Below are 24,283 nucleotides of genomic sequence, written 5' to 3'. Positions count from 1 at the left end.
GTAAGATGAGATGAAATCCTGAGCGTCCTCGGGAGATGTTAGTCGTTGCCTCTTTCCTTCCCCGGCCATGATGAACAGCTTGGCTGGATAATGAAGGGAGGGTTTGAGACCCAGGTTGTACAGCTCCTTCATAACGTCTCGGTACGCGGAGCGTTGTTCAACTATCTCGGGACAGTAGTCTTTGAAAATGTGGATCGGGATATCCTTGTACTTAGGCTTACCCCTCTGCCTCCGAGCCTCACGCACCACCAACTCGCGGGTCTGGTATCTATGGAAGCAGATCACAACTGCTCTGGGTTTCTCACCAGGGCTTGGCTTGGATGTTAGCGTACGGTGGGCTCGGTCTAGCTCCGGGGCTGATTCCAGTGTGTGTTCGCCAAGAGTCTCGAGCAGGAGTTGAGAGAAAAAAGCTGTTGTTTGGGGGCCTTTGATGTTCTCGGGGAGACCGCCTATCCTTATGTTATTTCGGCGACTACTGCCTTCCAGGCCGTTAAGCTTAGACTTTAGCTTGGCGTTCTCTTCGGTCACCGTAGTTAGCATTGTCGCTATAGCTCGTATGTCTTGGCTGGTGGTATCGGCAAAAGACTCTAATGACGAAAGACGGTGTTGGTCATCTAAAATTGTGGTCTGGATATTGTCCAGCTTCGTTTCCAGTCAACCAAGATAGTTGAACAGTTTTGTTCCCAACCCTGACCAGATCGATGCCGATGGTAACAGCAGAGGAGACAACTGCAAGGACGACTTTGACAACAACATCCCAGATATCTATGACGTGTGCCCCGAGAACAGCGTCATCAGTGAGACTGATCTGAGGATGTTTCAAAGGGGATGATGCAGATCGTTCCTAACTGGGTAGTGCGCAACAAGGGCAGGGAGTAACTGCAGACTGCCAACTCTGACCCTGGCCTTGCTGTCGGATTTGAGGAGTTCAACGCTATCAACTTCAGTGGCACCTTCTAGATCAACACAGACTGCAATCTACGCTGGCTTTGTCTTTGGCTTCCAGTCCAGCAGACGCTTCTACGTGGTGATGTGGAAACAGGCCATCCAAACCTACTAGGAGAAGCTGTCCGAACCCCTGGATATGCTAGCGTCTAGATCAAGGTGATGAACCCCACCACAGGACGAGGGGGGGGGGGGGGGGGGGGGGGGGTGGAGAGCACCTCACCTGTGCAACGATCTATGAAGAGACTAGCAACACCCTCGGACAGGTGCAAACTTTATGGCACAACCCCTTTCGGCTGAAAGGATTACACCGCCTACAGGTGGCACCTGATCCATTGACCCTAAACAAGCTTCATCGGGATGGTTGTCAATGAAGAGAATGAGAACTGGTTGCCATACCATTGGTTTGATGGACTTTGGGGTACTATTGAACTGGTAGCCACACCTTTGGTTTGATGGACTTTGGGTTACTGTGATACATTATGGCTCTATCATTCAGCTAATCATTTCTCTAATACTTGCGACCAGTGTGTGTACCTACCGAGGACTGTGAATGTTATCACTTTTGATAAAAATGAGGGAATGAAAGAGCTAATAGTCAAATCTAAAATTGAGTCGTTCTTCTACAAACGCATGGTCTAGCAAAACAAAAGAATTGCTCGGTGCCAAGTCTGAATGACATTGTAAATTATGTGGAACACAATATGGAGGACAAGTTGTCTTTTTAATAAAGAAATTAAGATGGAATCCTGCAGTAATAACATGTGCTTCTTCAAGGCCATAAAGGAGCCAAGATTGAAAAAAATAACTGACGCCCTAGAGATAAGTAATAACTTGTTATTGGATGAGCTGATTTGGACCCAGCTTTACTATATTGTGAAAGGCTACAGAATCTTTCAGTCATGCCATATTCAGACTTGGTCGGAGTGTTTTACTGATAAAAAAAATGTATAATTGTGCTAACTCGCCTTTGTTTTTTGAGTGGGAGCACGAGAAGCACTGAGCACTGTATTTGCTCATTGTAATCTTGCCACTTCCGTCTGACGAATCAATTAAAGATTGCCATGGTCTACCTTCAACGTTTGTTGCTATCTGCTTTTTAAGAAACAAACTTTCACATAAAGCTTTGTAGGTTAATTGGCTTCAGTAAAAATAGTAAATTGTCCCTTGTGTGTAGGAGGATAGTGCTAGAGCACAGGGTGGTCGCTGGTCCGAATGGAATCGGTTTATTTTAATTATTTCAATTCTGCAATTAAACTAGCATATTTGAAACAGTGCTTGAAAGTGTAATAAATATTGAATTATGATTAACATTATCATTCAACCAGCGACAAAGGTGCAGTGAATGATCGTCCTGTAAAAGGATCTATTTAAATGCAAGGTCGTGTTGTTGACATATTTCTAAGATACAACTACAGGCATCACCCGTAATAAATATATATATATCAACTCTTTCTTTTGTTTCAAATTATTGTTTTACTTCATCATTCTAGGCAGCTTGTTTGCCGATGTCGATAATTATTGTTGGCGTTGGGCCTGCAGAATTTAATGGTAAGAAATATCAAGTTTGTATGTCAAAGATGAGAATGCCATTAATGTTATTCGATATGAGAGGGATTTAAATTGAATGAAGTAGAAGGCAACATTTTCAGTAGAATTGTGCAGAGAAGTACTGTTCTAGTTCAGAAATATATATATAGTTATTAAAATTGCTGTAAAATAACACATCCAACAACTTTTATGTCATTTACTTGTGTTAGTTGCTGACAAGCATAGAAATTACTCTCCAGAAGTTAACGAACTAAGGAGAAAATAGGATTAGGTTTTTGTTTGAACAGATATTTTAAAAAAAATTAGGCTTTCTTCCTGTGATGAAATTGCATTGTCCGATATAACCAAAAATGTATGTACAACTCTTATGGTTAATTTACGTAAATTAATTTTCAAAGAACTAACTTGATTGATTTGTAACTTCTTTCTTCATGTTTATTCACTCGGGTGGAAATCAAACTATTCTGTTTATTAAACGTTTTGGATAATGAATTTTAACTTGCCTATATCCAGGCCTTACACATCTGGCCCAGGATTTTCGATGTTAAAGTCTAGACCAAAAGGAACATTTTGTGTTTACTTCTAATAATCAACATATTCTCTATTATTACCTAAAGCCACCATTTCAAGCAACTGTCCCTCCCCAATAATGGAAAAGCCAGAAAATGAGTCTGTTATGTATCACCATGGAAAACAGATACAACCATTATGTTTAAACCAGTTCCATATTTGCTGTTCTTTGCTCTATCAGAATGATGCAACAATATGTTTTTACATATTCATTGATTCTTCTTTGTTTGCAGCAATGGAAGAATTAGATGGAGATGAGATCCGGATATCATCAAGAGGAAGATATGCCGAGAGAGATATTGTTCAGGTAAGATGTGGAAGGATGTAGTCTTGAATCACCCACTGATACAAAAGGATGTAAAAACTGCATCTAAATTCATTTGAAAAATATTACAGGAGATTTTATTACTCGTTGAAATGAATGGAATTTTCCAATGTAAAGAAAGAATATGCCATCTTAATTAAAACTTTATTAAAATGTTGTGAACACTTTTATATATTCATGTAATTAGAGCAGAAATAGGCCATTCGGCCCATCGAGTCTACTCCGCCATTCAATTATGGCTGATCTGTCGATATCTCTCAACCCCATTCTTCTGCTTTCTCCCATAACCCTTGATGCCCGTGCTAATCAAGTATCTGTCAATTTCTGCCTTAAAAATACCCAATGCCCTGGCCTTCACAGCCATCAGTGGCAATGAATTTCACAGATTCATTACCCTCTGACTAAAGAAATTCCTCCTCATCTCCTTTCTAAAGACCCCCCACCCCTCCATAATTTTATAAATTCCAGCTAGTACAAGCCTAATGCCATGAAACGCTCACCGTACGTTAACCCAATTATCCTCGTAAACCTCCTCTGGACCCTGTCCAATGCCTTCCTCAGATATGTGGCCCAAAACTGCTCACAAATGCAGTCTGACTAGTGCCTTATAAAGCCTCAGCATTATATCCCTGTTTTTATATTCTATTCTCTCAAAATAAATACTGACATTGCATTTGCCTTTCTTACTACCAATTCAACTTACAAATTAATCTTTTGGAAATCCTGCACCAGCACTCCCAAGTCTCTTTGCACCTCCAATTTCTGATTCCTCTCCCTATTTAGAAAATAGTCTATGCCTTTATTCCTACTACCAAAATCCATGACTGCATGCTGCATTGTATTCCATCTGCCTCTTCTTTGTCCATCCTCCCAACCTGTCTGAGTCCTCCTGCAGAGTCCCTGCTTCCACCACACTACCTGCCCCTCCACCTATCTTCATATCAGCAGCAAACCTGGCCACAAAGCCATCAATTCCATCATCCAAATCATTGATATGCAACGTGAAGAATTGCGGCCCCAGCATCGACCCTTTTGGAACACCACTAGTCACTGGCAGCCAACCAGAAAAAGCCCCCTTTATTCACTCTTTGCCTTTGCCAATCATCCAGCCTTCTATCCCTGCTAGTATCTTCCCCCTCCTACCATGTGCTCTCATCCTCTTTAGCAGTCTCACAGGTGACACCTAATCGAAGGCCTTCTGAAAATACAGATAAACAATATCTAATGAATTTCCTTTGCCTATTCTGCTATTAACTTCCTCAAAGAAATCCAATAGATTTGTCAGGCAAGATTTTCCCTTCACATAACCATGCTGTCATCAGCCTTTTTTATCATGTGCTTCTAAGTACTCGGAAACCTCATTCTTAATAATGGACTCTAAATCTTACCAAACACTGAAGTCAGGCTAACCGGTCTATAATTTTCCCTCTTTTGCTTCACTCCTGTCTTGAACAACAGAGTACCATTTGCAATTTTCCCATCCTCTGGAACCATTCCTGACTCTCGTGATTCTTGAAAGATCACCACTAATGCCTCCAGTCTCTAAAGTCATCTCTTTCAGAACCCTGGCGTATAGTCCATTTGGTCCAGGTGACTTATCCACTTTCAGATCTTTCAGCTTTCCAAGCACCTTCTCCTTAATAATAGCTACTCCACTAACTTCTGCTCACTCTTAAATTTCATGCACGTTGCTGGTGTCTTCCAGAGTGAAGACTGACATAAAAAAACGTATTAAATTCCTCTGCTATTTCCATCTGCTATCCTTCAAGGAACATCTTAAAAGAACAGCAGCTAAGGTGAAGTCCAGAAACAATCTCCTCAGTAAGCTTGCTGGCTCAAAGTGGGGGGCAGCAGCCCCCACACTGCGCATTTCAGCACTAGCCCTTGCATTTTCTTCAGCCGAATATTGTGCCCCTGTTTGGTCCAGGTCATCCCACACACACCATGTGGATACCCAATTGAACTCAACAATGAGGATCATCACAGGAACAATCCGCTCAACACCACTCCCCTGGCTCCCTGTCCTATCCAACATAGCCCCTCCACACATCCGGCGAGTAGTCCTCACTCAAAGGATGCTCCAAAAGACCAAAAACTCCCCTCATCTGCCAATTCACATGGACATATTCAACCCACCCACTGCTCGACTTCCATCTAGACGACCAATTTGGAAGAACCCACCACCAGCTGATTTCACCATCCAATCAGCTTGGAAAAGGGAATGGGAGTCCAAGGACGTCCCAAATAAACATCTGGTGTCAGACCCCACCCTACCGGTCCCTGGCACCAATCTCCCAAGGAAGCAGTGGACGACGCTGAATAGATTCAGGACTGGACATGGCCCCTGCTTGGCCAGCCTTCACAAATGGGGCAGCAGTCCAACCCCATGGTGTGCTTGTGGAGAGCAGCAAACAATGCAACACATCATTGAAGCATGCCCTCAACAAAGACTCAAAGGAGGACTTGTCACCCTTCATACAGCAGATCAAGAGGCAACTGCTTGGCTAAAGGACTTTGCATTCGCTAAATAAATAAAATTTCCATATTCCCCATTATCACTTCTCCAGCATAATTTTCCAGCGGTCCAATGTCCACTCTTGCCTCTCCCTTACTTTTTATATATCTGAAGAAACTCTTGCTATCCTCTTTTATATTATTGGGTAACTTACCTTCATATTTAACTTTTTCGCCTTTTTGGTTACCTTCTGGTGGTTTTTAAAAGCTTCCCAATACTCCCACTTCCCATTAATCCTTGCAATATTATAGGCCCTCTCCTTTAGTGTTGTGCTGTCTTCGACTTCCCTTGACAGGCACGGTCACCTCATTCTCCTCTTAGTATATTTCTTCCTCTATTTGGGATGAAAAGATCCTGTGTCCTCTGAATTATTTCTGGAAAATCCTGCCATTGCTGCTCCACCATCATTCCCGCTGAAGTCCCTTCCCAATCCACCAGCCATCTCCTCCCTCATGCCTCTGTAATCACATTTCCTCAACGGTATTACCAACACATCCTATTTCATCTTTTCCCTTTCAAACTGCAGGTTGAGTTTTATATTATAGTCACTACCTGAGGGGTTCCTTTACATTAAGATGCCTAATCAAATCCACTTTGTTACACAATACCAAATCCAGAATTGCCTTTTCCCTTGTAAGCTCGACTACAAGCTGCTCTAAGAAGCTATCTCCTAGGCACTCTACAAATTCATTTTCCTGGGATCCAGTGCCGACCTGATTTTCCCAGTCTGCCTGCATATTGAATCCCCAATGATCACTGTAACATTGCCTTTCTTACATATTTGTTCCTTACATCTTGGCTACTGTTTGGAGGCCTGTATATAACTTCCATCCGGGTCTTTTTACTCTTGCAGTTTCTTAGCACTACCCACAAGGATTCTACATTTATATTTAAATCCTATGTCACCCCTTGTTCATGATTGAATTTATTTCCTTAACAGCAGAGCTACCCCACCCCCTCTGCCCACCTGTCTGTCTTTTTGAGAGACCTTGGATATTCAGCACCCAGCTCCGTTCCTCTTTTAGCCATGTCTCCGTGAAGCCCACGTTGCACCTACCAATTTCTAACTGATCTATAAGTTCAACCACTTTGTTCCGTATATTGCGTGCATTTAAATAAAACACATTTTGTTCAGTATTCACCACATTGGTCCCAATTTAGCTTGACCTTAGATTCTATACCTTCTTAAATTTTCTGTCCTATTACATCTGGAAACTACTCCTGCACTCCCAATCCCTTTACCTTTACCCAGCCATTTCCAATGTATTGACCCCTCCCTCCCATTATTTCATTTAAAGCCCTGGGTATGTGATTTGCCATGACCCTGGTCCCAACCAGGTTCAACTGGAGTCCATCTATAGGAACAGCTCCCTTCTTCCCCAATATTAATGCCAATGCCCCGCAAATTCAAACCCACTTCTCCCACACCAGTGTTTGAGCCAGACGTTCAACTCTTTAATCTTCTCAACCCTATGCCAATTTGCTCGTGGCTCAGCTAGCAATTCAGAGATTATTACCTTTTTGGTTCTGCTTTTCAATTTAGTCCCTAGCTACTCAGTTTCCCTGAGCAGAAACTCTGTCTTGACAAGCTTTACAGTTCTCTAGGGCATTTAGTTGGAACTGTTGATTTTTTTTTAAATTGACCAACCATGAATTTTTCTATCATCTTTCAAACAGATAATTAGCCAATTTATTTAAAAAACCCATGAACCAGTTTAAGAGTGCACAAGACATTTATATATATTTTTTTCCATTGGGTTCATTTCACAATTTCTAAAATATGTGTCTTCTCATTTTGAAGTGAAACTGTTCTACAGGCAGCAGAATATCGTGTTACTTTAGCCTAAATATAGATATGCCTTAATTAAAATTTCACAAAGATGTAAAACCATAGATGAAGGAAATTATAATTTTCAAATGGTAGCATGTCAGAAAATAAAGTTGATTTCCTTTTGCTAATTTACAAAATCTGCAGGTGTGCTGTGCATTTTCTTCCTTCAGGAGAGAGGTGAAGCTATTCAGTGGACATATTTCTCTGCCAAAGTATGCTAATTTGACGATTGGCGTTTCAGCCGTAGCACAGAAATCCTGACTAAATAAGACACACGAGATAAGGACAGATGTACTAAAGATTGGAAGTCGAGTGTTTTATTGTCATATGTCCTGAAATGGCACAATGAAATTCTTACTTGCAGCAGCACAACAGATATGTAAACGTATTACTCTGTAAAACGCATAATAAACAAAAAGTTCAATATATATTAAGAAAAGACAAATAAATAGATAATAGTAATGCAAAGTCAAGAATAACATCCCCAAGTCCAAATAGTTTTAAGCTTATTTGTAGATTGTAGATGGTCATAGGGAAGAAGCTGCTCCTGAACCTGCATGTTAGTTTTCTTGCTACTGTACCATCTTCCCTATGGCTGGATTGAAATGGGAGCGTGGCCAGGGTGGTGTGGGTCTCTGATGCTGGCTGCCGTAGATCCCTTCGATGGTGGGGAAGTCAGTACCCATGTTGGATTTGGCAGTGCTCACCACTTTTTGCAAATATTTCAAAGCAGCCAGTAAAATATAGTTCATGTGTTGAAAAGTATTACCGCTTTTACTTTGTAGGCTAGACTCAGCATTTTTATTGGAAATATTCTTACTGAAATATCTGGTTACAGTCATGGTGTTGGTAAAATGTTGTTTCAGTAGCTTTTGATCTATGCAGATATTAAGGTTTGCCTCAGAAATATCACCAAATTTTGAATATTCATTCAAACTATCTTTTGAATTTTCTTAAGCAGCGAAAGTAGAGCATCAGAGCAAACAGGTCTTGTTTGTAAAAGATTAGAGAAGGACTGCTGCAAAGGTTACACATTAAAATTCTGCAAGCATAGCATCAAGTACAATATAAGTGGTAATATCCTGTATTTCCACCGAACAACTTTATGTTGGAAGTAAAGTGTTATTATTTATAACCCATAGAAACCACAATTCGGTTGGACTCAGAATTGCCTTTCTCATAAAGTCAATGACTAGTGGTGGAAAGGTGTTATTCTGGCCTGAGGTCTGTGATAGCAGGAAACTGCTGGGACCTCTGTAGTTGATGATATATATATATAGATACAGTATAAATTACTTGGATATAAATGTAGATGGGTTTGTCAGTAAGTAAGGAGCCAACAACAAAATATATGGTTGATGTGACAGCGAGGAAGGCTGTCTATGGATACAGCAGGGAAATAGATCAGTGACAGATAGAGGCAGAGAAATGACAGATGGAATTTAATCCAAGCAAGTCTCAGGTCACTTTGGGAGGTGAAATGTGTAGAGTTCATTGCAAGATTCTCAATAGCATTAATGTCCAGAGGAATCTTGGGTTCCAAGTCCTGAAAGTGTCAACACAAGTAGATAAAGTGTAAAGATGATGCATGATATGCTTGCTTTCACATGTCCAATGAATTGAGTATAAGAGTCATGTTGCTGCTTTATAAAATTTTGGTTAGGCCATTTTTAGAGTACTATGTGCATTCCTAGTTGCCACAGTACAAGAATTTGAAAGCTTTGGAAAGGATGGAGAAGGGGTTTACCAGAATGCTGTCTGGATTAGGAGGGTACTAACTTTAAGAAGAGATTGACAAACGTGGATTGTTTTCGTTGGTGCGTCGGAGGTTGAGGGTAGACCTGATACAAGTATATAAAATCATGAGAGGCATATATAGGGTAGATTGTTACAAGCTTTTTCTCAGAGTGGAAACGTCAAAGACAAGAGGGCATAGCTTAATGGTCAAAATGCAGAGGGGATGTGCAGGTCAGGTTCTTTATAGTTATTGGTGGGTGATGGAATGTGCTGTCAGAGGTGGTGTTGAAAGCAGCCATGATAGCTGTGTTTAAGAGACTTTTAGATAGACACATGGATTTGCAATGAATGGAGGGGATGGCACTCCCTTTTGCACTGGACCACTTGATCAATAACTACAGCTCGGGTTCAACACCAGCATCCCCTACAAACCTTTTAATGGTGCCCTAAAAACATCAGCAAGCCAAAGAGCTGATTATTGATTTTAGAAGAGGGAAACCGAGGATCCACAAGCTTGTCTTCATCGACGGGTTGGCGGTGGAGTCAACAACGTCAAGATCCTAGGTGTGCATATCTCTGATGATCTGTCCTGGGCCCAGCACATTGATGTAATCTTAAAGAAAGTCCATCAATGTGTCTACCTCTTTAAAAGACTGCAGATTTGCCATGTTGACGTATACTCTCTTGAATCTCAACAGGTGGACAGATGGGAGATGTTCAGGTAACATAAAATGTTGGGTCATGGAATAGAATAACCTTCATTCCTGGGCATTCAAGTTGCCAAACTAGACGCGATACAACCAGTCAATACACTCTCTACTGTACACCTGTAAAGGTTTAAGAGGTTGTTTTCCACTCTGGGAATGTGTTTTCCACCCTTTCCAGTTCTATCTCTACGTCTTTCTACCCCCACCTCCAGTTGTACCTTTACACCTTAGAATGCTGTCCTGCAAATCAGTTTCCATATTCCCTAATTCTATGGCATTTAAAAAAAAATTGAAGTCGTAGGAAGTCACTTGAAGCTTCTTTGAGAAGTTTGTCATGGTGATATCATTTCAATAGATATAGATTTTATCTGCATTGGCAGTTTACTCAAAGAATATGGAATTATAAATAACTGCCAAGAGTTGACTGCTGGACATCATGCTTCTTGATCTAAATATTCAAATAATAGATCTGACAGCATGTTTGCCATTATAAACAATGTGATATTTCAATCATTGAGATAATGAAATCATTGGTTTATTTTTCTGACTAGAATATGTTCTACTGATGTGAATTATTGGCTTTGGAAAAAATAATCATAAAAATATATGGTTATAAGCCTGACATTAACCAACTTACTTAGCCTTTACTATTTTAAAATATATTTGTATGTTTCTTTCTCTGTGCCTTTGCATGATAATTGATCACAATTTAAAATTTGTTTTTAGTTTGTGCCTTTTCGGGACTATGTTGACAGGACTGGAAACCACGTACTGAGTATGGCTCGACTTGCAAAGGATGTTTTAGCTGAAATTCCAGAACAGTTTCTTTCATACATGAAAGCAAGAGGAATTAAGCCTTCCCCTGCTCCTCCCCCATATACTCCCCCAGGTTATCCTTTGCAGACACAGCTTTAACAGAGTAATTCCATCCCATTTAATATTGCTGACCTGAACTGATTCCACTGAATGTGCCAGCTGAATTTTTATCGGGATGCACTACAAAGACTTATGGATGTTGTCAGCATTGTACAACATTTTTTACTGGGTTTTCAATTGTATGGTGCCAAGAACATGTGGCAAATCACACAGAGAGGCTGCATGAAAACAAAAGAACTGAGCTTTGTGGTTGGGAGTTGTGGTACAGCCCAATCCTTATCCTCTTACCTGAATTAGCCCCTTTGGAATTGAAACCTTTTTTTAATAAAGATATGATCACGGGGAATGCCAAAATTTGCAACCTAATCGGAATTTAAGTATTTAACTGTTGTAAATAATTGAGAATATGCAGTTCTTTTTTTAACGTTTACATGTAGATTCTTTTTTATAATTAAATCCTTTTTATAACCATATCCTTCATGTAAACAGTTTTAAATATTGAAATTGTTGTGTTCTGTTAGTTGGATACACTTCCATTTGTTGCTGACTAATTCATATGGAGATGCCTGCTCCAGCACATCTGTGATTTTCAAACACCAGGGCACACAATCTGTCCAGTGGCAAGTATAACTCTTCAACAATGACTGCTTTCTACGAAAAACAACCTAGCGCTTCCAATTGTAATGCATAATCACTGGGTGATCTTTTCCACCTGCTCACCATTCACACACACTATCCATTTCTAATCGTGCAATTACTTCAAAACTTTGCGGAAGGAACAAGGCAAAGGAGAAAACTGAGTGGAAAATACAAAAAAATGGAGATCGAAGAGCTGCAAAGATGTGGTTGGAAAATAGCAAAAATATTGACAATGTAAGCTTTGCAGTCTGACCCGTAGCCTCTTGTGGAGCCAGAAACTACTAATAGTTTGATTAGCTGAGGCATGAAATTAATTTGAGATATGCTGCACTACATTTATACGAACTGCGTGCAAATCTGTACCTGAATGTGGTCTTGTACTTCTGATTTGTGTTTTAAAATGTGAAAGTATTTGTTTAGTTCTTTCAACATATGCTCTAACATTCACCGTTAGTTTTTGAAGAGAAATACACTTTTTTTTTTAAAAGGTTGTGTGCTTGGTAAAAAATTGCCTTAAATTCTCATAACCAACATGTCTTTTGATGATTGAAACATGGTTTCAAACCTTTTTTTGCTAGCACTGTAGTAGCTTTTTAATTTTTCCATTGGTGTCAAAAGTTAATGCTGTTTATTTACTATTTTGTATTGATATCAACATTTTGCACATACTTTAAATAACAAATGAAATTTCCATTGTGGTTTTCTGAGGGATGCTTGAATAAAGGGTAAATATTATTCTGCAATTGTAAATCTCTGGATATTTTAACAGGAAACACCTACCTTTCTTAATATGTTGTGAAAATTTAAGAATATAATATTTAAATGTTTAATAACAAAAAAAATACAAGTACATTTGAAAAATAATTATTAGGAATAGGAAAAAAACAAAAAAGCGCTCTCAAAACAAGGAAGCATTTTTTTGGATTTTTTAAATACAGTATCCTGTCACTAAATTATATTTGTGCAATGTGGGGTGGGCCAAATTCCTTATATATAACATTAAGACAAATCATTTTTTTAAAAACAGGAATTAATGACAATACAACCTATTTATTCTCGCCTACTAGCAAAGGTGGGACGAAGTGTACTTTTCATTTGAGCATCCACAAAAAAATTGCTCTATAACAAATTGTGCACTTTACAGGCTAGCACATTGGTGGAACTACTTCATCAGATGGTACATTTTTGCCAAGAAGAAAAATTAAAGCACACAATCAGAACCTAAAGAGCATTATATTTTGTGTTTTCCCCATCCAAAAGGAAACAAAATAGAATATAGAGTATATGTGATTCTGGGATTTGCTGAGAGATAATCCTCACTGCCCGTTATGTAGAAGTATAATTCTAGCTTGAGATATTAGTTCCTGCATTTTCACTTCTTATCCCATTTTGGACACCAATTTGAAAGCAAGCCTACTAATTTAGTTGGTCTGTTTATTTGTGTTGCTACAGCTTTTACTTTTACATGTTTAGGTTTATCTTACATAATCAAACTTTTGTAATCAATTGGGATTTCAGTACCTTTGAAATTATCAAAATATTTTATGATGTTCTTTATATTTTTGAAAAAGTAATTTTTTGAACAGTTGTAACAGTTAATAGTAAATTACTAAAGTGTTTATGTTAGAGGCATGTAACAATTCAAGCTTATAGTGAAGTAGAGTTTGTAAAAAGTCTTATTGAGATACGATTTTTCAGAATTGTGCTCTGAATGTTAACACCAAATATATTGCTATACACTTTTTTTACATGCTATCATTACAGATTGTATTCATGAACTATTACTTTGTTTACTTAAAGTACTGTGTGTGATTATTTTCATTTTGAGTAAAACTGCAAATTGGATACTGTTACTTTCTGACATTATTAGAAGTAGACAAACCACTGACACTAACAATGTTACTCAACAATTAACTTAAGGGATGCTAACACCCAGTAATTATGTTCATTTTTTTCACAGCGTAACAAAAGAAAATAGCTACACCATCAACAGTATGAGGAATGAATAGTTTCATTTTATTTCTGATATGTATTTTAAATAACAGAATGATTGCTAAATACTTTAAGAAAGTCAGTAATAGTAAAATATGTGCGTTAAGATTTAAGAGAAGCTTAACCTTTAAGACATTATACCCGAATGCCACACAGAAATCAAGATGAAACAATTATATTTGTGGTGTTGAGATCATTGGTTTAAGGTGAGTGGGAAAAGATTTACCGTATTTCCTGGCAATGAAGACGCCATTTTTTACCCTAAAATAAGCCCCGAAAATTTACCTGCGTCTTGGAGGCCGAAGGCTAGATTGTTAGCCAAGAAAGATAGACTTGGGTCAAATCACTTTTAAAACATGGGGACACACACACGCACAATGAGGCCAAACACAGGGGTCGGCAACCTACGGCCCAGATCCGGCCCGAACTCATCCGGCCTGCAGGCGTCTTTTTTTTCCCAATTAGTTTTCGCGACCTGGGGCAAGCCAGCCGACCCGGGAACTGCAGCCAGACCTGGGCGCTCTCTCTCTCTCTCCGTTATGTGATCCCCCTGAGCCAGGATGTCCCCGTCCGTCAGGCCTGAACCGCACAGCGCATTGTGGGACAGGGGAAGATGGAGGCGTTTCACATCTTCCTTTCTACTGACGAAACCAAACCCTTGGTCCTGTCCCGCCAGCCTTTTTTCCCAAAATTTATCAACTCAAAATGGTGGTGCGTCTTCATTGCAGGGAAATACGGTAATACAAACCTGAGGGATATAGTATATGGAATAAACTACCAGAGGAGGTAGTTGAGTCCTGCTCAATCACTATAACCTTTGATGGCTCTGGCCCTTGAAATCTAGTAAGACTATTGGGTTATTACTAGCTCTATTATATATTAAACTATCATTTCCCTTGACTTCCTGTGAAGTACAATTCTCCATAACATTTAATTCAACCATTGCATCCAATTACAAACATTGTGTATTGTAATTAAAAAAAAATATTATCAAGGGAAATAGCCCTCTTAAAATTGGAGGAAAAATTCATATGAAAGGGAGAAATCAAATTGACCCATTTCAAAATGTTTGTTGAACTTGGTGTTTGCAGCCTCCTTTTATTGATATTACACTGATTATTATGAGAAAATGGTTTCTTACCCATTGAAATTGCTAGTGTTTAGTGTTCACTCATTACTATCCATAAAAAACCCAATGCAGTATCTTCCAAAAACAGCTTATGTTTCCTAAAAAGTTAGTTGCCTGGATTGCTAATTTACCATCTTTGCTAATATCTACTTGTTAAATTAACACTATTGCAGCGGTTCAAAATTGCTTTTTGCAATTTTATCCACAGAAATTAGCAAAATATTTCAGAAACATTAGATCACCGATTTATTTTGCTAATCTGTCTAGCAAGAGACATTTACTTTATTGTTTAACATATTATATTTAGGCAAAGTGCTTGCATGCCTGCATAAAAGATAATCAAATCTCAGTCAGAGGCTTACAGCATGGAAACAGGCCATTCACCTTAACTCATCAATGCTGGCCAAGATGCCCATCTAAGCTAATCCTTGTTGCCTGCATTTGGCCCTATCTTTCCAAACCTATCCACGTGCCTTTTAAATGTTGTTATAGTAACTGGCTCAACTACCCCCTCTTGCAGCTCTTTCCATATACCCACCACCCTCAGGTTCCTATTTAATATCACCCCTCTCACCTTAAACCTATGTCCACTGGTTCTTAATTCCACTACCCTGGGTAAAAAGACACTGCATTCAGCCTATCTATTCCCCTCATGATTTTGTACATGATTTCTTATCAAGGAAAAAAACACTATGATGCAGAGGTACTATAAAAATGCAAATACTTTCATCATGTTTATTGTCCTGCAGAAATTTAATTAAGCAAACATCCACTGAGAACTGAAAGAATCCTGCATTACTATCTCTGACACACCTGAAACGTGAAATAAAATCAAATTGACCTTTAAAAAAGCATATTTGAATAATATTTTTACATTAATAAAAATTTTAAATGCTATTTCAAACCCCTTTTTAAGTAAAAAAACATTGTAGCATTAAAAAATCTCCACAATACAAAAATGACAGTAACTTAGCTTACTTTTCAAATTAAATTTTAAAAAATCATTAGTGTACAGATGACTAAAACCAATTCACATTAAGTGTGAATTGAGTAAATGAATTACCCGACAAAAAATAGTAACAATTGTATCACAGCAAATGTACATGTACCCAAGTCAAACATTAAAGTAACCACAAAACTAAACAGTACATACAACATGCTCGTACCAATTGGCTCCAGAAAATCTAAAAGTTCATCTACAGACAACAGAACAGCTTCTAAATGAACTTGATGTTGGAATGGATAAAGAATTTTCAAAAGCTTTGGCTGAAAATAAGGAGCTTGGGGTGACTGTTGCAAACACAGATACAGAGATAAAAAGCTTTTTCAGGAAGATTGAGGAATTGGTCTCTTATCCCAACAGAGAGAATGCACTTCACCAAGAATTAGATGAACAAGGTTTGGGGATGGATGTCTTGGCATTAGGATTTTGAAATAGCCCATTCCCCTGCATTCATTACATATATGCAACATGCTAAATATCGCTCACCAGTTAATTTAACAAACTTATCTTCACGATGCACAGAATAAAGAAATCATTAAATAAAAAATTAAAAAATGTATTAAAGAGGTTGCAAAGGTATAAAGCATGTGTAAGGGTCATGCCTCTCTCTACAAATAAGATGCAAAATATTACCACATAAATCTTTGGATATCCTTCCTATCTGGCCACAGAAAGGTCTTATTAAAAAAACAATATAGGGTTAGCACATTTACTAAACAATACAGAGCCAGCTCTGCAATAATTTTGACGCTTGAGGGCATTGGGATGTTGAGCCTGTAGATCAAATAGGGCACAATGAAATAACGAAATTCTAGTAATTGTTGTGGAATTGTCGCAGCAGCCAAACAGAAAAAATATGCTAAGATCCAGAATATTGATTTGTACTTCAAAGCTTCCACAAATGTCCAGGCAGCAAAGATGTACGCTGGGACCAACACATACTTGATAATTTCATGCCTCTGAAAGATATTTTTCCAAATATAAAATGTGTAGTGTCTGTTGTCTGCCACCAGGAACTTATGGACATAAGTGAATTTCCAAATTAACAACAGGGAGACAATTCCAAAACCGATGTAAAGTAATGCATGCTTCTTTACTGAATGCAAGAAAGAATTGATCTTTTGAGAAGAAATCAGATGAGAAGCAGAGAAAGCAAGCGTGAACGAAAAGAAGTAATATAACTGTGGAAAATTCAGAGAGATCTCATGGTTGGTCCTGTCACCAACAACTATCCCTCCATTCAGACATAAAAATAGCAGAAAGCCAACAACCAAGATAATGTACGGCCAGGTCAAAAGGATCAATACCTTCAGATTCTTCAGTGAAAGAACATACTCCAAAAGAAATCGACCAAGTTTCTTGGTTTCTTCAGTTAGATCTGGAATACAAGCTGTCCTTTCATCCTTTTTCTTAACCAAGTCAGTTTTCCATGCTTCAGTTAATTTCTGTGCAACAACATGCCCTGCACAGAATATGATCCATATGATATTAGTCTGACGGAACATAAAAGCACAGAATCCAAGGCAGGCAGCGATTTTGTGGCTTTCATACAGGCACATTAAGTAAGTAAATAAGATGAAGAAAGTTGAGCCTGCATCGGTGTAGTACAAGAATGAGAAAAAATAAAGAAGTGGAAACGATGCAAGTGTTAATGCAGACACGATTCTCTGGAATGCAGTGGTAGCCTGTGACAACAAAAAGAGGTAATTACAATGCAATACTCACTGACAAGGTATTTCCATTAAAAATGACAGCATCCACACTTATTTTTATAAGACTGTATAAAATATTTTATTCACTGAACTGATAATTAATTTCACATTATATGGCTGTTAAGCACTCAGAATGGAGGGGAGGAATGGAGAGAGGACACAGAGAATCACGTGTGCACACGCGATTGACTACATATGTGGCAAGTCAATGAGGCCTATGAACAGGGTTATGCCAAGATTTACCTGCATGTCTCATAATAACACTATTAGACAGGAAAGAAGATATCCTGCAATCATAAATTATTTTATACAATCAATTTTGACAGTCAACCATATAAATATGTTTGAAGCACTAATGAATGAAAATACTTAAGTCAACAACTACCATTCAGCTTTAAGAAAAGGGTTTTGTACTTTGAACATGCTTTACTATTTTGGAATTAAACAGAACAAATTGTGTACCTTGTCCTTCTGGTGTATCCTGCACAAAAGCACATAGAGTAAGTAGAGGTTCCCTGTATTGAAGAGCAGATTAATGAATCGCAGCATTGCTGTGGAGCACACCACGGCTTCGGTCCAGCCCAGCAGCCACGACACAGGCTTGATTATTCCAGTAGACACCAGGTAAAGACCGGGTAACGTAGTGATCATTGGATCCCACTGCGTAATATTGAGGCAGACAGACATTTAATAACAATGAGTATACTGAAATTGGTAATAATTTTATATTTATAACGCCCAATCACGTTTATATAAAGACAATGAATAAAAAAAGTAATTTACATCAATCTGTATTTGGTTTAAGTCCACCTGTTTCAAACAGTAAAGGAAGTTGTAATTTGAACCAAATCACACATTGCACTCAATGTACTTGCAGCATTTGAGAGAAATATTGCATGTAGACACAAAGAACTCAGATGCTGGTTTACAAAAAAGACACAAGGTGCTGGAGTGACTCAGAAGAACAGGCACCATTCAATCATGGCCGATCCATCGTTCCTTCTCAATACCATTCTCCTGCTTTCTCCCCATAAACTTAGACACCCTTACTAATCAAGAGTCTGTCACTCTCCACTTTTAAAATACCCATTGACAGCCTCCACAGCCATCTGTAGAATTAATTCTAAAGATTTGCCATCCACTGAAAATAAATGTCTCCTCATCTCTTTTGTAAAAGACACGTTCTTTTCCTCTGAGACTGTGCCCTCTGGTCCAAGATTCTCTCACAAGTGGAAACATCCTCTCCACATCCATTCTATCCAGGGCTTTCACTAATCGGTAAGTTTCAATTAGGTTCCCCCTCATCCTTCTAAACTCCAGCGAGTACATGCCGAGTGTCGTCAAATGCTCATCATATGTTAACCCAATTATCCCTGGGATCATTCTCGTAAACCTCCTCTGGACAGACCCTCTCCAATGCCAGCATATCCATTCTTCAGATATGGAGCCCTAAACTGCTCACAATATTCCAAATGTGGTCTGACCAGTGTCTTATAAAGCCTCAGCATCCCTGTTTTTTATATTCTAGTCCTCTCAAAATAAATGCTAACAGTCCATTTGCCTTCCTTACGACCTGTTGCACTTGCAAATTAATCGTTTGGGAATCCTGTACCAGCATTCCCAAGATCCTTTGCACCTCCGATTTCTGAACCCTCTCCCCATTTGGAAAATAGTCTACACCTTTATTCTTCTACCAACGTGATTAACCACACACTTTGCTATGTTGAATTCCATCTGTCACTTCTTTGCCCACTCTCCCAACCTGTCTCCTATACACTACCTGCCCCTTCACCTATCTTCATATAATCTGCAAAGCCATCATGTCCACAAAGCCATCAATCCCCTAATCCAAATCATTGACATACACCCTGAAGAGCAGCGGCCCAAACACCAACCTCTGCGGAACACCATTAGTTACTGGCAGCCAACCAGAAAAAGCCCCCTTTTTCCCTCTGCCATTCAGCCAATCTTCTATCCATGCTGGTATCTCCCCTCTAATACCGTGTGCTCTCATCTTCTTTAGCAGTCTCACGTGCAGCACCTTATCAAAGGACTTCAGAAAATCTAGGTAAACAACATCAACTGACTCTCATTTGTCTATCCTGCTACTTCCACAAGTATTCCAACAGATTTGTCAGGCAAGATCTCCCCTTCATAAAATCATGCTGATTATTTTATCATGTGTTTCTAAGTACTCAGAAACCTCATCATAGGATCATAAGGAACAGGAGTAGAATTAGGCCATCGGCCCATCAAGTCTATTTCGCCATTCAATCATGGTTGATCGATCTCTTCCTCCCAACCGCATTCCCCTGCCTTCTCCCCATAATCTCTGACACCTGTACTAATCAAGAATCTATCTATCTTTGCCTTAAAAATATCCACATCTGGCCTCTACAGCAATGAATTCTACAAATTTACCACGCTGTGACTAAATACATTTCTCCTCATCTTAGGCTATGACCTCTAGTTCTAGACTCTCCCACTAATCAAAACATCCTCTCCACATCCACTCTATCCAAGCCTTTCACTATTCTTAATGTTTCAATGAGCTCCTCCCTCATTTATCTAAACTCCAGCGCGAACAGGGCCAATGCCGACAAATGCTCATCATAGGCACGCACACACACACGCGCGCACGCACACACGCACGCACGCGCTCACACACAACACACTCACGCACGCACACGCGCGCACACGCACACACACTTGTAAACCTCCTCTGGACCCGCTCCAGAGCCAGCACATCCTTCCTCAGATATGGTGCCCATAATTGCTCACTATATTCCAAATGCAGCCTCATCAGCACCTTATGAAACTTCAACATTACATCCCTGTTTTTGTATCAAGCCCTCTTGAAATAAATGTTAGCATTGAGTTTGCTTTCTTTACTACCAATTCGACTTGTAGATGAACTTTTTGGGAATCCTGCACCAGCACTCCCAAGTCCCTTTGCACTTCCGATTTCTGGATTCTCTTCCCATTTAGAAAATAGTCTAAGCCTTTATTCCTACTACCAAAATGCATGACTCCACACTTTCCTACACTATGTACCATCTGCCACTTCTCTGCCCACTCTCCCAACCTGTACCAAGTCCTTCTGCACAGTCCCTGCTTTCTCTACACTACCTGCCCCTCCATCTATTTTTGTATTATCTGCAAACTTTGCCACAATGCCTTCAATCCCTCAACTTGTCAAGTGGCAGCCTACCAGAAAAAGCCCCCTTTATTGCCACTTTGTCTTCTGCCATCCAACAAACCTGCTATCCATGCTAGCATCTGCCCTTTGATACCGTGGGCTCTCATCTTCATAAGCAGCCAAATGTGTGGCACCTTATCAAAGGCCTTCTGAAAATCTAAGTAATCTCCTTTGTCCTGCTATTTACTTCTTCAAAGAATTCCAGCAAATTTGTCAAGCAAGACCTCCCCTTCATAATGGACTCTTACCGACCACTGAAATAAGGCTAACCAGATTCCCCTCTTTTGCTTCGTTCCCTTCTTGAACAGTGGAGTAACATTTGCAATGTTCCTGTCCTCTGGGGCTACTCCTGACTCTAGTGATTGGGTCAGGATCACTACTAATGCCTCCACAATCTCTAAAGCTACTTCTTTCGGAACCCTGGGGTGTAGTCTGTCTGGTCCAGATGACTTATCCACCTTCAGTCTTTTCAGCTTCCCAAGCACATTCTCCATAATAACAGCAACTCCACTAACTTCTTCCCCCTGATTCTCTTGAATTTCAAGTACATTGCTGGTGTCTTCCGCTGTGAAGATTGACACAAAAAACATATACAATTCATCTGCCCTTTCATTATTCCCCATTACTACTACTCCAGCGTCATTTTCCAGTGGGTCAATGTCCACTTGTGCCTATCTTTTACTTTTTATATATCTGAATAAACTTGCTATCTTCTTTTATAATATTGGCTAGTTTACGTTCATATTTAATTTTTTCTCCCCTTATTGCCTTTTTCGTTACCTTCTGTTGGTTTTTAAAAGCTACCCAATCCACTAGCTTCCCACTAAGCTTTGCAATATTATATACTTCTCTTTTAGTTTTATGCTCATTTGACTCCCTTGTCAGCCACGCTAATCTCAGTCACCCCTTAATATCTTTCTTCCTCTTTGACATGAAAAGATCCCGAGTCCTCCAAATGACCCAGAAACTCCTGCCATTGCTGTTCCACCATCATTCCTGCTAGGGTTCCTTTAATCAACTTTAGCCAGCTCCTCCCTCATGCCTGTGCAGTTTCCTTTACTCAATAATAATACCAAACATGTGATTTCATCTTGGAGAAGATGAAATCACATGTTTGGTATTATTATTGATACTCTCAAACTGCAGGTTGAATTTTATATTATTATCACTACCTCCTAGCAGTTTCTTTACCTTAAGTTTTCAAATCAAATCCGATTCGTTACACAACACCAAATCCAGAATTGCCTTTTCTCTAGTAGGCTCGACTACAAGTTGCTCTAAGTAGCCATCTCTTAGGCACTGTACCAATTCCGTCTTGTGGGATCAAGTACCAATCTGATTTCCCCAGTCTACCTGCATATTGAAATCCCCCAAGACCACTTTGCCTTTCTTACATGCCAATTGTATCTCCTGATGTAATTTGTTCCCTACATCCTGGCTACTGTTCATGGGCCTGTATATAATTCCCATCAGGGTATTTTTATCCCATGCAATTTCTTATCTCTACACGCAAGGGTTCTACCAGCAGAGCCACCCATCCCTCTGCCCACCTGCCAGTCTTTGATAGGATGTGTAACCTTCGATATTCAGCTCCGATCCTCTTTCAGCCACGTTCCCATGATGCCCACATCGTACCTACCAAAACCCAACTGCACTCAGTTAGAAAGTCTGAGATACATGATATATCCTCTTGGTTCCGAATCCCCTACCCTGGATTTCAGCCCACTGAGTCCACGCTGACCACCGATCACCTGTACACTAGTTCTATCCCACACATTAGCGATGCAAGTCAAGAGTGTTTTATTCTCTCACGTCCCAGTTAGAACAATTAAATCCTTACTTGCAGCAGCACAACAAAATATGTAAACATAGTACTCTGTAAACAATGTTATAAACGAGGAAACAAAACTCCATACAGACAGCACCCATATTCAGGATCAATTCCGGGTCTCTGGCAATTTTTGGCAGCAACTTCATGGCCAATGTACTGCCCCATAGTCTTGAACTGAATTAAAACATACAGTAGCTGTAAAGGGGGACATAGTGCCACTTAGAGATTTAAGACTGAAAATGGATAGTTTCTTTTCTTTTAGTAACCAAAGTTATCAACGTATAATTTTTTGTGTGTTGGAAAATAAAATATAGTGGCACAGCTAGTGGACTTGCTACCTCTGTATTGATCGGGCATTGTCTGTGTTGAATTTGCACATTCTCCCTGCAAGTATGTGGGTTTCATGGTCATGGTCAAACATCATGGTCCAGGATTTATTGACACAAGTTGATCATACGCTGAATAATCTAACCACATTTTTGTTTGGAAGTGGAAAGAAATAATAGATATTGCATTAATTGCAATGCGTAAAAAGGGTTGAGATACTGTATTATAATTTTGCTGCATGTCATTGTGGTATATATCATGTCTTGATTGGTGAATATGTTTAGTTTGTGACTTTATTTGAAGCAGAAATAATATGTGAATGCTTCATTGAGCATAATTCCGACTGGCAACTACGCACTTCGTCCGAGCACATTATCGCACGCGTCATGCAAGCCACCAAAACTGTCATTTGGCAACCTAAAAAGCTGCCAAGGTTGCCCGGCTGGCAACAGGGAAAAAAAGTTAAGCGAGCCCTGGAGATCTTATAGAGGTATACAAAATCATGAGAGGAATAGATCAGGTAGATGCACAGAGTCTTTTGGCCAGAGTTGGGGAAATCGAGGGTCAGAGGACATAGGCTCATGGTGAAGGGGAAAAGATTTAATAAGAATCCGAGGGGCAACTTTTTCTACAGAGCCCGGTGGGTGTATGGAACAAGCTGACAGAGGAGATAGTTGAGGCTGGGACTATCCCATCATTTAAGAAGACAGATACATGGATAGGACATGTTTTGAGGGATATGGACCAAGCGCTGGCAAGTGGGACGAGTGTAGCTGGAACATGTTGGCTGGTGTGGGGAGTTGGGCCGAAGGGCGTTTCCACACTGTATCACTCTATGAATGGCCTAATTCTACTCCGATCACAAGCCCCTGGTGCGAATTTACGATATCCTTCCTCGCTCACTGTCCACCATATCACCAATTTTGGTTCATTGAAAATTTACTTCTAGCACTGTTAATCACAACAATGACCTCGTAAGTCAAGTCATTGGCCGGGGTCTGAGCTCTGCCCGGGTTTAGCTCGGCGCCTCCTCCCGTCCCTACCTCGGAGAAGCTGCCGCTACAGAAGCGCTGAGCCTGCGGGACGTGGAACTCCTCGTCCATGTAGGGGCCGCGCTGGGCCCGGCTGATGGCGGCGAAGAGCACCGAGGCCGCCAGGAAGTTGCTGCTCACCACGGCCGAGAACACGAACCGCTCCATGGCTGCTGCTGCAGGCGGGCGGGCGGGCGGGCGGCGGGGGAGAGCCCGGTGCTGGCGGAGGGCCCGGGTTAGGCGGACGGTCAGGGGAGTTGGGCGAGGGCCCGGGAAGTTGGGCGGGAGACGGACGGACGGACTAACCGCTACAGCTCTGCTATAGGATCTTTGGGCAGCGGGTTCGTTTTTAAAACTCGTCCC

The 24,283-nt window shown here is 40.0% G+C and overlaps 2 protein-coding genes across 7 annotated transcripts in view; one reads left to right on the top strand and one right to left on the bottom strand.

The window, feature by feature from the left end:
* cpne8 (copine 8) overlaps positions 1 to 13,229 on the top strand; it is a 213,452-nt gene extending 200,223 nt beyond the window's left edge. For 4 of the 5 annotated variants that reach the window (XM_033039602.1, XM_033039601.1, XM_033039603.1 and 1 more), the window contains 3 exons: positions 2,439 to 2,496; positions 3,300 to 3,373; positions 10,908 to 13,229. In XM_033039602.1, coding sequence (XP_032895493.1) covers positions 2,439 to 2,496; positions 3,300 to 3,373; positions 10,908 to 11,096 — 321 coding nt within the window. In that variant the 3' untranslated portion in view covers positions 11,097 to 13,229. The remainder of the gene's footprint in view (positions 1 to 2,438; positions 2,497 to 3,299; positions 3,374 to 10,907) is intronic. The other variant, XR_004415211.1, reaches the window with a different exon arrangement.
* A 462-nt stretch (positions 13,230 to 13,691) lies between these two features.
* Positions 13,692 to 24,275, bottom strand: LOC116985135 (putative Dol-P-Glc:Glc(2)Man(9)GlcNAc(2)-PP-Dol alpha-1,2-glucosyltransferase). Of its 2 annotated transcripts, XR_004415212.1 has the most exons (4): positions 23,933 to 24,196; positions 17,995 to 18,192; positions 16,378 to 17,505; positions 15,522 to 15,988 (listed from the first exon to the last, which is right to left on the bottom strand). XR_004415212.1 is itself a non-coding variant. In XM_033039605.1 (3 exons), exons 1-3 carry the CDS (start codon positions 24,086 to 24,088, stop codon positions 16,450 to 16,452), a joined length of 1,410 nt encoding a protein of 469 aa, XP_032895496.1. In that variant the 5' UTR covers positions 24,089 to 24,275; the 3' UTR covers positions 13,692 to 16,449. The 2 variants fall into 2 exon arrangements, 1 of the variants encoding a protein (XP_032895496.1); XM_033039605.1 differs by having other exon boundaries at positions 13,692 to 17,505; positions 23,933 to 24,275.
* Positions 24,276 to 24,283: the final 8 nt, after the last annotated feature.

The sequence above is a fragment of the Amblyraja radiata genome, chromosome 21 (genome assembly GCF_010909765.2).
Source record: "Amblyraja radiata isolate CabotCenter1 chromosome 21, sAmbRad1.1.pri, whole genome shotgun sequence".
Taxonomy (NCBI): domain Eukaryota; kingdom Metazoa; phylum Chordata; class Chondrichthyes; order Rajiformes; family Rajidae; genus Amblyraja; species Amblyraja radiata.
Note: the sequence above shows the minus strand (reverse complement) of the source record. Positions and strands in the feature narration are given on the sequence as shown.

Excerpts from the sequence above, each read along its gene's own strand:
- LOC116985135 (XM_033039605.1), bottom strand. The coding sequence starts at position 24,088 with ATGGAGCGGTTCGTGTTCTCGGCCGTGGTGAGCAGCAACTTCCTGGCG. Across the intron at positions 18,193-23,932 it reads GTAGCGGCAGCTTCTCCGAG|TGGGATCCAATGATCACTAC; the intron begins GTAGGGACGGGA and ends AATATTACGCAG. Across the intron at positions 17,506-17,994 it reads GGATACACCAGAAGGACAAG|GCTACCACTGCATTCCAGAG; the intron begins GTACACAATTTG and ends TTGTTGTCACAG.